Source organism: Canis aureus, chromosome 10 (assembly GCF_053574225.1).
Source record: "Canis aureus isolate CA01 chromosome 10, VMU_Caureus_v.1.0, whole genome shotgun sequence".
Taxonomy (NCBI): Eukaryota; Metazoa; Chordata; class Mammalia; order Carnivora; family Canidae; genus Canis; species Canis aureus.
The window spans coordinates 52,432,901-52,446,463 of record NC_135620.1 but is presented as its reverse complement, the minus strand read 5'-3'; the positions used below and the strand labels follow the sequence as shown (position 1 = coordinate 52,446,463).

Below are 13,563 nucleotides of genomic sequence, written 5' to 3'. Positions count from 1 at the left end.
CTGCAGGGAGCCTGAGGAGGGACTCAATCCCTGAACTCTGGGATCATGCTCTGAGCCGAAGGCAGACGCTCAACTGCTGAGCCATCCAGGCTTCCTGATTTTATTTATTTATGAGAGAGAGTGCATAATGAGGGCAAAGGGGGAGGAGGAGAAGCAGACACCCTGCTGATCAGGGAGTCAGACTCGGGGGTCTCAATCCTAGGACCTTGGGATCATGACCTGAGCTGACGGCAGCTACTTAACTAACTGAGCCACCCAGTTACCCCTGCACAATGTTTCATTTGTATTTTCAAATCACCATTTCAAAACAAGTTAAAGCAAATAATGATTCTCCTTAAAAAGGAGAATAAAGATGTAAACAATCAAAAATGCCTTCCTTGTCAGCAGTCAGGTTTAATCAGGTTCTCATTTTTAAGGATAGGCTGTATTAGGGACAGGCTATATAAAAATGAACTGTTGTGACAAGTTCATAAGTAAAATGAATATCTTTATTTAAAATAAGTAGAATGTGTTATATAACTATAAAAATCAGATGATTAGAAAAATAGAGCAATATCCGTGGGTAAAATTCCATGCAAGATAACACTAGTCTGTCAGTTTGTTGGGAAAATACATCATGTTAAGGGACAAAATTTTGCATAGTTTTTGTTTGCTGATACTTAAGCATATAATTTCTGGGTTTTATAAAATACGGGAAATGTGTTTACCTCATTGTTAATGGATGTAGTCTAGAATGGCTCTGTTTTTGTTTTTGCTTTGTTTTTGTAAAGAAAGAGAGTGGGGGAAAGACCTAGGGAGAGGGAGAGAGATAATGTTAAGAGGGAGAGAGATAATGTTAAGTAGACTCCATACCAGTGCAGAGCCTGACTCAGGTCTTGATCTCACAACCCTGATATCATAACCCAAGCCAAAATCAAGAGTTGGATGCCTAACTAACTGAGCCACCCAGGTGCCCCTAAGCTGCCTCCTTCATATATTAAAAGAATTCACTGTTGAATACATGAAATATTTCCATATTGTTCATTGGAGGGCCTGTTTTCTTTTTTCATGTTAGAGGTAGGCCAGGATACCACTTTATGTTGCCTTTCTTTTAGCTCTAGCAGACTTAATGTATGTCCAGTTCTGTGTTTTATTGAGTTTTAACGTCTTGAATGATAACATATCTTTGGTTATGTTGAACTTGGAAATCATGTGGTGAGGTCAGTCTGGTTTGGTTTCTTCATAGATTAGAAAATCAAATTAGGGCCTGTATACAGACACAAAAGGTATATGCTTGTTGAGACTTGAGAAGGCCGGGGCGGGGGGGGGGGGGGGGGGGATGATAGGCAAAGGAAAATTTGAAAACTCTGGTTTGTTTAGTATTATTCTTTAATAGCATTTGCCTTGTCTCCTCCCTGATTGCTGTCTGCAGTAGCCACGACTGACCAGTTGTAAAGAATATCTTCTGACTGAGATAGAGTTTATTGGAGTACAGGTGCTAGACAATAAAATCACTGTAGGGTTGCTAGAAGGAAGAACATTTAAAATAAACCATGGGAAAAAAAAAACAAATTTTGTCCTATTCTCTAAGCTTATTTTGTGTCAGGATCTTCTGAAACAAAATTACTACTATTATTTAAAGATTTTATTTATTTGAGGGAGAGAAAGAGAGCACACTAGCAGGGGAGGGACAGAGGGAGAGGGAGAAGCAGGCTGCTTTTGGAGCAGGGAGCCCGATGCAGAGCTCCTCCATCCCAGGACCCCAGTATCACGACCTGAGCCAAAGGCAGGTGCTGCTGATTGAGCTACCTAGGCATCCTGAAACAAAATCATTACTTTGAAAAAAAAAAAAAAAAGTTAGGTGGAATTATCCATGATGTTTTTAAGGATGAGTTTGTCTTTCTCATGTAAGAGGAACTGTCACAAGAGAAAACATTGAACATGATCATAAGTACCAATAAGTCTTTTATTATAATGCTGTTTTGAGTGACAGAATAGGTTTTGTTTTGTTTTTTTTAAAAGAATTTGTTTATTTATTCACAAGAGACTCAGAGAGGCAGAGACATAGGAAGAGGGAGAAGCAAGCTTCACGCAGAGAGCCTGATGTGGGACTTGATCCCCGGATCAACCCGGAGCCAAAGGCAGACGCCCAACCGTTGAGCCACCCAGGCATACCCAGAATAATTCTGAAATACCAGTCTGTTGCATTACTATGCTTTTTTCTTTCTTTTCTTTTCTTTTCTTTTCTTTTCTTTTCTTTTCTTTTCTTTTCTTTTCTTTTCTTTCTTCTCTCTTCTCTTCTCTTCTCTTCTCTTCTCTTCTCTTCTCTTCTCTTCTCTTCTCTTTTCTTTCTTCTTCTTTCTTCTCCTCTCTTCTCCTCTCTTCTCTCCTCTCCTCTCCTCTCCTCTCCTCTTCTTTTTTCTTTTCTCTTTCGCGATTTGTTTGTGTTGTGTAGTTCCTGGCAAATAGGAGGTGGGAGAGTGATTTTTAATTAGCTGGCCTAGAAAGCTGCTTTGCTGATTACTAAGTGTAGTGTCTGGGAGGACCATTTCTCTTCAAGTTTCTTCAGACCTTTTTACAAGTAGCCAAATACAGATACAAAGATGGTCAGAAGTTTAGTTGAAAATCTTCCGTAATTATTTGGTTTATGTTGAAAGCTTGTGTGCCTGCTCACAGACTGTTGTGCCAAATGTGCTATACTCTCTTTAGCATTTACAGTGATATTAGACCAATTACCCCTTAAGTTTGCTCTCCTTAACTTTCCTCCACAAATAAGTTCTTGTCGGTCTTTGTGATTTTACAAGCCCAAGATTTGCTTATGGGTGTCTTTGCTGAATGAAATGGAGTAAGATATTTTTCTCAGATGTTTCACATATGCCGTACCTGGGTGGTTAAGTGCCTTCCTTTGGCTCAGGTCATGATCTAGGGTCCTGGGGTCAAGCCCCACGTGGGGCTCAGTGCTCAGCACGGAGCCTGCTTCTCCCTCTCGTTTTGCCCCTGTTCCCTGCTTGTGCTCTGTTTCTCTCTCTCTCAAATAAAGTCTTAAAACATACAAAATATGTCCCTTCATAATGATTGAGTACCATTAGGTCTGGCAGTGTAAAGATATTATAAATTGTATACATATGCACCTTGTGCTGACTCCACTGTGTATAATTTTTCTAGGACTTCTAGAATTTACTTTTTGTCTTGTTAACCTAAGAGGACAGGATTCTGTCTTACATAGGTGTCTTATTTATTCATATTAGCAAGCATTATTGAGTTTTTGTAAACTGCAGAATTACTTTTCTGGAATAAACTTTTATTGTTTTCTCTAAGTAAAAAAACAATGCAGAGGGGTGCCTGGGTGGCTCAGTTGGTTGAGCATCTGCTTTCTTCTCAAGTCATGATCTCCGGGTCCTGGGATTGAACCCTGTGTTGGGCTCTGTGCTCAATGGGGTATCTGCTTCTCCCTCTCCCTCTGTGTGTTCTCTCTCTTTTTCAAATAAATAAAATCCTTAAAAAAAAAAAGAAAAAAAAAGAAATGCAGAATGATAAAATGAAATTAAATGTCCTCATTAAATAACTACTAACTTTAGTATATTACATGGGCTTATATTTGAACTAAAAAAATGTAATCCTATTTTATACACTGTTAGTTGGTTAGCTTGCTACACTTGATATCATGGATCTCTTTCTGTGTGTACTTGCACAACTAGTTTTTCCCCTAAAGATTTTATTTATTTGAGAGAGAGAGAGAGAGAGAGAGAGAGAGTGCATGAGAATACGCACATGCATGAGAGCATGAGCAGAGAGGAGAGGCAGAAGGAGAGGGAGAAGCAAGCTCCATTCCAGGGCCCAGGGTCCCCAGGTCAAGAAGGCAAAGTCTTAACCAGTTGAGCCACCCAGGTGCCCCCACCTGGATAACTCTCTTAAGTGGCTACATACTGTTCTCTTTGTGGATGTTCTAGAGTAGATAGCCTCCTAAGGTAGATATTAGGAGAATCCCCCCACCTTTTATTCTAACCATTGTCTGTATATAAGTGTTTGCACAATTATAAAATTATTTCATGTGAATAAAGGCCTGAAAGTAGAATTGCTGGGTAAAAGCTATGAACTAATTAAAGTTTGGGTCCTGTTCCCAGATAGACTTGTAGAAGATTAGAATAGATGGGTATTCACCAGAACTGGATATGCCAGATTATTCTGCTGTAGCTGTCAGTTGTTGATTTTTAAAAAATCTTTATCAAAGCTTAAAGGTGGAAAATAACTAGTTTTAATTTTTTTCATATCTGGTGATTTTATATGTAACTAAATATATCGGTTCAGTTGAGGTTTATAGATGTCAAAAAAATTCCTTCTAAAAAAGCATTTTAAATCTGGCCTCTGCTGTTTTGGAAGTAATTCAGCTATTTTCTTCAATTTTAGTTTATTAATTTCTAGTGCATTTTATCTGAATATACAATACTAGTAATTTCCTTTTTTCCTAAGATTTTTTTAAGCTTAAGATAGTTCTTGCTCTTATTTTGGGACTGAATTACTTCAACTCTCTTGTGAAATGAGGTAGATGATGACAAAATAAATAGAAACAAATGGGCCAAAAAAAAAAGAAAAAGAAACAAATGGGCCAGTTTTGGGATTTCTCAGTGCTGTACCTTTATTATCGTAATACCACTTATTTTTACAAGAACAAAGTGTTCTTTTCTCAGCAATTTATATGTATTTGATTTGATTTGATTTCAGTCACCATTAGAGGAGAGGCAGATAAGGGAGGTTATATAAATTAACTTCTCATTAGAAACAGGTCTTTGAGATTGAAATTTTGGGTACTTAGTTTTTTTTTTTTTGTTTTTTTTTTATAAATTTTTATTTATTTATGATAGTCACACAGAGAGAGAGAGGCAGAGACACAGGCAGAGGGAGAAGCAGGCTCCATGCACCGGGAGCCCAATGTGGGATTCGATCCCGGGTCTCCAGGATCGTGCCCTGGGCCAAAGGCAGGCGCCAAACCGCTGCGCCACCCAGGGATCCCTTGGGTACTTAGTTTAAAAAAAAAAAAAGCTAATTTTATTTGCCTACCATTAAATGTTTTTAGGTGGTTACTTTGGTTAAATAGAGCAAGTTATTCCTGAGGTTTTAGGGCAGCATTTTAATGTAATTTTGTAGTCTTTGAGCTAATATATTAATAGGTTTAAGGCCTACTGAGGATAGTTGGGGATGGCATAGTATGGGAGCTTAGGGAAATGACCTTTATTTTTAAATCAGCATAGGAAAAGGCTCTGTGGTGGGACAATATATAGTTAGTTGTTAATTCAGCTAGTTGCTGTCCTCTTTTGTGCTGTGTATGGCAACAGAAGCTTAGTGCGAACTTTACTGTTTTTATCCTCTGAAAGATCTGAAAGTAGAACTTTATGGATAAGAATTAAAATGGTAGGCAAGTGAGCTTCAAGGTGTGGGTCTTTAGATCTGAAAGATAGATGCACACATCCCTGATAATTGTATACACTTTGAATGACAACTCTGAATGACCACTCTTGTCTTCGGTAGACTTCATGGGAGACTGTAGGGGGGAAGAAGAAGAATTTTGGAAAAGAAAATTCAGAAAACAAAGAGAATAGAGAGAAGAGAACTGAGAGAGAAATGAATCGTGGACGTGGAAACAACAACCGGAAAGGAAGAGGTGGCAATCGTGGGAGAGAGTGTAAGTATATTTCTCCTAATTTTTTGTTAAGAAAATTTTTATGCATACTGAGAAGCTGAAAGAGTGCTCGAACAAATGCCCTTAAATCTAGTTCTTCAGTGTTTGTCATTATACATAACTCTTAATATTGAGCTACAACTAAGTAGTTCATCAGAACCCTAACTGATGCAGTTTCATGTTAGCACTTACCTGGGCTGTATGTAGTTATGTTGTGTGTTAAGACTGCCTTTTTGGGGTGCCTGGGGTGCCTGGGTGCCTCAGTCAGTTAAGACCACCTTCTGTTATGTCTTAAAGTGCACCCTCTGTTTTGAAAGGAGGGCTTTCATTCACTGGTAGATGAAGATAGTTTATTCTTCCCACTTAATGGATACTATTTTATAGGCAAGGGTTAGATTAAGAGGGAAGTTGTTGAATAGGGAAAATTTTCTGAGTCCTTTCATTTAACCCGGATTTTGGCATCTTTTACCCATAACAACACTACTTGCTGTGCAGATATACCAAAGTAGCTAAATTATGAATGAATGAAAGGTAAATGCTTAACAAACAATCTTAGAGACTTTGGCTAGTTTATTTATTCCACAGATGTTTACTGAGTACCTACTATGTAGTCTGTTACTCTAACAGCCATAGAGCAATGAATAAAATAAATATTTGCCCTCCTAAAACTTTTACTGGAGGTTAGAGAGAGATGTTACAATAAGAGAAGTAACATTTTGTAGTAATACAATATTTTACTGATGTTATATGTGGAAGTTACGCTTTGGGAAAAACAAAGGCAGCAAGATGGTGATTTTAAGAAGGGGTTTGGCAAATTTAAATGCCAAGGAAGGCATTCATGAGGCAGCACTTATAACTCATGGCCCTGAAAGGGATGAGGAGAGCAAGATGTGTCAATATTGCTCAAAATTGTTTATTATAGGAGGCCCTGGGTGACTTCTGCGCTGGTAGCAGCTTGTCTCCCGCGGCCTCAAAAAAAAAAAAAAACCAAAAAACCTGCTTATTACATAGAGTTGTTAGAATCAATACCGGTGTAGGGGTGAGGAGAAGATAACTCTACTGGCACATTCTGGATAGTATCCTGGGAAAAGCTGCCTCCAATTGAAATATTTTCAACAATTCATTATTTCCTTGGCATTGCTATTTTGCTATTCTAGGCCTTTCCTTTAAACCTAACCAGTGAGCCAGTTTTGGTGTGTATTACATATAGCTCCATAACAAATTTGGTCTTTGAAGCAGACTTACCTTAGGGGAGGGCAAGTCCAACTAGAAGAAAGGAAAAAGTGGCACATCATTTTAATTTCCTTACAAAATTTTCACCTATGAATTAAGCAAGATGTGCTGTCATCAGTTTTTTCAGCCATTTTTATTTGGTTTTGTTTTTACTGTTTTCTGATCCCTTAGGTAAAGTTTTAGCTTTTTTATAAGAAGTCTTTTTGTCCTTGCCTTTGATTGCTCTTGTGTACAATTATGTACAACAGGTGCTCTTTTCTTCCATAGTTAGAGGAGAAGAGAATGGAATTGATTGCAATCAAGTGGACAAGCTTTCAGACCGTGGCAAGCGAGTCCGTGGCAGAGGTAAGATAGAAGATAGAACAAGGGGGAAAAAGATGCTTGTGATTGGAAGGAGGTGGGGTGGGGGTGGGGGCTATTGGTATACTTATTTCACTAAGGAATGGCAGAGTACTCTGAAAGAGGAGGATTGATCTTCTGCGATCTTCGGATTTGTTTACTGATGGCTATGAATGAAATGTTTGGATTTGCATAATTTTGAGGAAACTTAACTGGTTTGTTTCACCGGAGCTGAGAAGGCCATTTATATGAACAATTTAAAGCTTGAAGCTCTGATCATTCAGTTCTCCTTTGTTGGACTTTTATAAATGTGTTTTACTCATATGATCCTAGTTTTAAAATTATTTGCCCATTGATTAGTTCCTTCCCACTCCCCAAATTTTCTGTTAGTAATCATTTCTTAACATTTATTAATTTGGGACATCATTAAGCCATTTTAATAAGGTAATTTCATATACTTTAGGGTGTGACTGAATTTTCTCAGGGTCATAAAATCAAGATACACGATGTAATATGCAGATAAGGCTTTGGTTCAGGGGACGAGCTACCTGAACTGACATTTTGTTTGATCTTCTTTCTTTATTATTTTATTTAATTTTTTTTCTTATTTTATTAAGTAATCTCTACCCAGTGTGGGGATTGAACTGACAACCTCACAAACCCAGAGATCGAGGCTCATGCTCTACAGACCTAGCCAACCAGGAGTCTTTTTTGGATATATTTAAAAATTAAAAAAAAAAAAAACTTTAAAAAAGATTTTATTTATCTGAGAGATCAAAGAGAGAACGAGTGGGGGTAAGGGGCAGAGGTAGAGAGGGAAGCAGACTCCTCAGTGAGCAGAGATCCTGATGCAAGGCTCAATTGCAGGGCCCTCAGATTATGGCCTGAGCTGAAGGCAGATGGTTAACCAACTGAGCCACCCAGGTGCCTCTGTTGGATACATTATTAAATGCAGTTGTGACTAGTCTCCACATGAGCAGTTCATAGTGGCAGTTTTTGATCAGCAGTATTATTAAGCATAGGAATATTGTAGGCGGGCAGTCCAGGTGGCTCAGCGGTTTAGCGCTGCCTTCAGCCCAGGGTCTGATTCTGGAGACCTGGGATCGAGTCCCACGTCAGGCTCCCTGCATGGAGCCTGCTATTCCCTCTACCTGTGTCTCTGCCTCTCCCCCCTTATTCTCATGAATAAGTAAAATCTTAAAAAAATATATTGTAGGCACTGTATATTAATTACCTAAAATTTATTTTATTTTATTTTTTAAAATTTTTATTTATTTATGATAGTCGTCACACAGAGAGAGAGAGGCAGAGACCTAGGCAGAGGGAGAAGCAGGCTCCATGCACCTGGAGCCCAATGTGGGATTCGATCTCGGGTCTCCAGGATCGCGCCCTGGGCCAAAGGCAGGCGCTAAACCGCTGCACCACCCAGGGATCCCAATTACCTAAAATTTAAATTAAACAAAGAATGTAGGTTATATATATATGCTACAACTTCTTTGGCTGTTTATTCATTCAATTATCATTTATTAAAATACTATATATACCAGGGATCCCTGGGTGGCGCAGCGGTTTGGCGCCTGCCTTTGGCCCAGGGCGCGATCCTGGAGATCCGGGATCGAATCCCACATCAGGCTCCCGGTGCATGGAGCCTGCTTCTCTCTCTGCCTCTCTCTCTCGCTCTCTCTCTGTGACTATCATAAATGAATAAAAAAAAAAAAAAAAAAAATTCATAAAATACTATATATACCAAAGGTAAATGATAACCACAGATAGAGAAGGCAAAACTATATATTGATTTGCCAGGCACAGTCAAAATAAGATTAGAATTATCTAACCAATTGTGTGTGTATTTTTAAAGATTTTATTTATTAGCACGCACATAAACGGGGAGTAACATGCAGAGGGAGAGGGGAGAAGCAGGGTCCCTGATCCTGAGCCAAAGGTAGATGCCTGACTGAGCTGCCCAGGTGCTTCATCTAACAGATTTTAATTATATTTTCCTTAAAAAAAATTAAAATATATTTATATATAAACATTATAAATTTACATAACTTTATATAAAATTTGTAATATTTATATATAAGTATTATATAAATATGGGGCACCTGGGAGGCTCAGTGGTTGAGCCATCTGCCTTTGGCTCTTGTCGTGATCTCAGGGTCGTGGGATCCAGTCTCACATCACGCTTCCCGGAGGTGGCCTTCTTCTCCTTCTGCCTATATCTCTGCCTCTGTGTGTATCTCTCATGAATAAATAAATAAAATCTTTAAAAAAACCCATAATGCCATTTTAATACTTCAAAAAGTCATAGTAACGGATGTTTGGTTGGCTCAGTCGGTTAAGCAGCTGCCTTGAGCTCAGGTCATGATTTCAGGGTCCTGGGATCGAGCTCCACATCAGGCTCCTTCCTCGCTTGATGGGAATTCTGGTTTTCCCTCTCCTGCTCCTCCCCCTGCTGTGTACTCTCAAATAAATAAATAAAATCTTAAAAAAAAAACCCACAAAACACAAAAAGTCATTGTAGACTGTTGATATCATCTAATATTTAATCCATGTATAAATTTTCCTGGTTCCTGAAAAAGTCTTTTCATAGTTGGCTTTCTTTGAATCAGTATTGAAACAATATGCATTGCATATTTTGATTTTTTTTTTTAAATCTAATTCTCCCTAACTTCTTTGTACCTCCCCCTTTTCCTCTTACCATTGATTTGTTGTCAGAAAACATGTTATTTGTCCTTTAGGATGTTCTGTTTCACATTATGCGTTTTTTTTTGTTTGTTTCTTGTGTCACTTAGCTTAGTTCTTAGGTGCCTGTATTTACTCTAAATGTAATTTAGTTTTATTTTATTTCATTTTTTTTAAAGATTTAATTTATTTATTCATGAGAGACACACACACACACAGAGAGGCAGAGACACAGGCAGAGGGAGAAGCAAGCAGGCTCCACGTAGAGAGCCCGACGTGGTACTCGATCCCAGGTCTCCAGGACCACACCCCGGGCTGAAAGCGGCGCTAAACCATTGAGCCACCTGGGCTGCTCTGTAATTTAGTTTTAAAGATTAGATTCAAGCTCAGTTTTTTTTTAAGGAAAGCATGGAGGAGGTTATATATTCTATATTGTATTGCATCAGAAGACATGTTTATGTTTTTCTTTTAATTTTTTTAGTGATGTTTAGGTTAGTGAATGAATTGTCCATGTTTAGTGAATTTATTAGTAGGTTTTAGATAAACTGCATTTCTTAACATCCCTATTTTGACTTTTATGGTTTAGTTGTTATTTAATTTTATTTTTAAAAAAGATTTCCTTCATTCATTCATTCATTATCGGCTGAGAGAGAGCGAGCATGCCCAAACAAGCACAGAGCCTGATGCAGGGCTTGAACCATGAACCAAGTCAAAATCAAGAGTTGGCCATCTAACTGACTGAGCCACACAGATGCCCCTATGCTTTAGTTTTTAAAAGAGTTCTCTTGGAATTCAAGATGAGGAATTCAGCATAGGTAGTTTAATCTTGTGATTTTCTTTGTGGCAAAAATAGATTGCTCAGGGGAAGCATTGGGTCTTGCTTGGTCTCTCCATCGTTGATGGCTGTTTTGCTAGGCCTATTTAATGGTCTTTGTGGTACTTACTTAAATCTTTAGTTACCTGTTTATGGACTCTTTCCTCTGTGAGTTGGACAAAAATGGAATAATTAATAATCGCTAATATTTACTCTGAGTGCTTTTTCGTGTAGCAGGCCTTTTGCTTGTAATTTACATTGGTTTCCCTTTAATATTCTATTAAAACTTCTGAGGATTCTGATTTTACAGATGAGGGAACTGAATCTTGAGAGAGGTGTATACTTGTTCAAGGTCAGAGTTTGTACTACTAACTTACTTTGGAACCCGAGTTCTTCAGGGAGATTAAGGCAGGAAGAGTCAGAGTGGGATAGTAGGCTGGTTATCTGTCTTCTTGCCCCCTTCCTTCTTCAGAGATTCAGACTTTAAAATATATATTAGAGGTGGAGGTAAATAGCTTTTCTTTATGAAAAGATGGAAGGACTTAACTAGTGGGTCTCCCTGAAACCATGTCTGCTTGGAGCTATCATATAGTTTATGAGACACCCTGAATTGAAGGAGCCAAACCAAGTAAAATCTTACAGAATGATGATATTGGCTAGCATTAAAAGAGCTAATTCAATACTTAACCTTAAAAAAAAAAAGATTTTATTTTTTTTAGGTTAACTAAAACCTTTTATTTTTTATTTTTATTTTTTAAAATTTAAATTCAATTATTAACATACATATTATTAGGTTTTTTTTTTTTTTTTTTTTTTTTTTTTTTTGAGATTTTATTTATTTAACAGAGAGAGAGGCAGAGGGAGAAGCAGGCTCCCTGCAGGGCACCTGATGCACGGCACTAGATCCGAGGATGCCAGGATCACCACCTGAGCCAAAGCCAGGTGCTCAACCACTGAGTCACCCAGGCGTCCCTTAAAATCCCTAATTCGTTACCTAATCTTTAAAAAAATTTTTTTATGTTTTAGGCTAACTAAAACCTTTTAGTTTTTAGTTACTTTTAAAAATTTAAATTCAGTTAATTAACATAAAATGTATTATTGGTTTCAGAGTCAGAGGTCAGTGATTCAGCAGTCTTACATGATACCTAGTGTTCATTTTTTTTTTTTTAAGATTTTATTTATTTATTCATGAGAGAGAGAGGCAGAGACACAGGCAGAGGGAGAAGCAGGCTCCACACAGGGAGCCCAATGTGAGACTTGATCCCGGGTCTCCAGGGTCACGCCCTGGCCCGAAGGCAGTGCTAAACCGCAGAGCCACTGGGGCTGCCCTACTTAGTGCTCATTGTATCATGCCCTCCTTAATGTCCATCACCCAGTTTACACACCCCCGCCACCTCCCTGCAGGCCTCTGTTTCCTAATGATTGTCTCTTATGGTTTGTCTCCCTCTCTGATTATATCTCGTTTTATTTTTTCCTCTTTTCCCCTATGATCCCCCCCCTTTTTTTCTTAAATTCTACGTGAGATCATATGATGTCTTTCTCTAATTGATTTACTTCACTTAGCATAATACCTTCTAGTTCTGTCCATGTCATTGAAATGGCAAGATTCCATTTTTTTGATGGCTAAGTAGTATGACATTGTGTGTGTGTGTGTGTGTGTACACACGTCATATCTTTATCCATTCATCTGTCAGTGTACATCTTGGCTCTTTCCATAGTTTGGCTGTTGTGGACGTTGCTGCTATAAACATTGGAGTGCAGGTGCTCCTTTGGATCACTACACTTGTATCCTTTGAGGTAAATCCCTAGTACTGCAATTGCTGCATCAGAGGGTAGCTCTTTTCAACTTTTTGAGGAACCTCCATACTTTTCCAGAGTGGGTGCACCAGCTTGCATTCCCACCAGCAGTGTAAGAGGGTTCCCCTTTCTCCACATCCTTGCCAACATCTGTCATTTCCTAAATTGTTAATTTTAGCCATTCTGACTGGTGTGACGTGGTATCTCATTGTGGTTCTGATTTGTATTTCTTTGTTGCGGAGTGATGTGGAACATTTTTTCATGGGTCTGTTGACCATTTGTAGGTGGTCGTCATAGTCCTCTTCTCCTCCTCCTCCCCCTCCCCCCCTTCTCCCCCGTCCACCACCTCTTCATTCATTGATTCATTCATTCGAGACACAGAGATAGAAAGGCAGAGACATTGACAGAGGGAGAAACAGGCTCCATGCAGGGAGCCCGATATGTGGGACTGGATCCTAGGACTCCAGGATCATGCCCTGAGCTGAACGCAGACCCTTAATCGCTGAGCACCCAGGCGTTCATTTGTGGGTCTTCTTTGAAATGTCTGTTCATGTCTTCTGCCTGTTTCTTGATCGGATTATTCTTTGGATATTGAGTTTGATAAGTTCCTTATAGGTTTTGGATACTAGCCCTTTATCTAATAAGACATTTGCAAATACCTTCGTCCATTTTGTCTGTTTCCTTTGCTGTGCAAAAGTTTTTTTTATCTTGATGAAGTCCCAATAGTTCATTTTTGCCTTTGTTTCCCTTGCCTTTGAAGATGTGTCTGAAAGAAGTTGCTGCAGCTGAGGTTATAGGGGCTGCTGCTTGTGTTCTCCTCTAGGGTTTTGATCGATTCCTTTCTCACATTTAGGTTTTTTTTGTCCGTTTTGAGTTCTTTTTTTGTGTAATGTGTAACAAAATGGTCCAGTTTCATTCTGCATGGCCCAGTGTGGAGTCTGTTTCAGATTCTCTCTCCCTCTGCTCAATGCCATATTCCTCCGCCCCCACTCACATTCTCTACCTCTCTAAAATAAATAAATTAAAATATTTGAAAAAA

At 38.6% G+C, this 13,563-nt stretch overlaps 1 protein-coding gene across 7 annotated transcripts in view; it reads left to right on the top strand.

Moving 5' to 3' along the window:
• UBAP2 (ubiquitin associated protein 2) overlaps positions 1–13,563 on the top strand; it is a 123,036-nt gene that overhangs the window by 55,178 nt on the left and 54,295 nt on the right. For all 7 annotated transcript variants that reach the window (XM_077912304.1, XM_077912302.1, XM_077912301.1 and 4 more), the window contains 2 exons: positions 5,506–5,659; positions 7,157–7,234. In XM_077912304.1, coding sequence (XP_077768430.1) covers positions 5,506–5,659; positions 7,157–7,234 — 232 coding nt within the window. The remainder of the gene's footprint in view (positions 1–5,505; positions 5,660–7,156; positions 7,235–13,563) is intronic.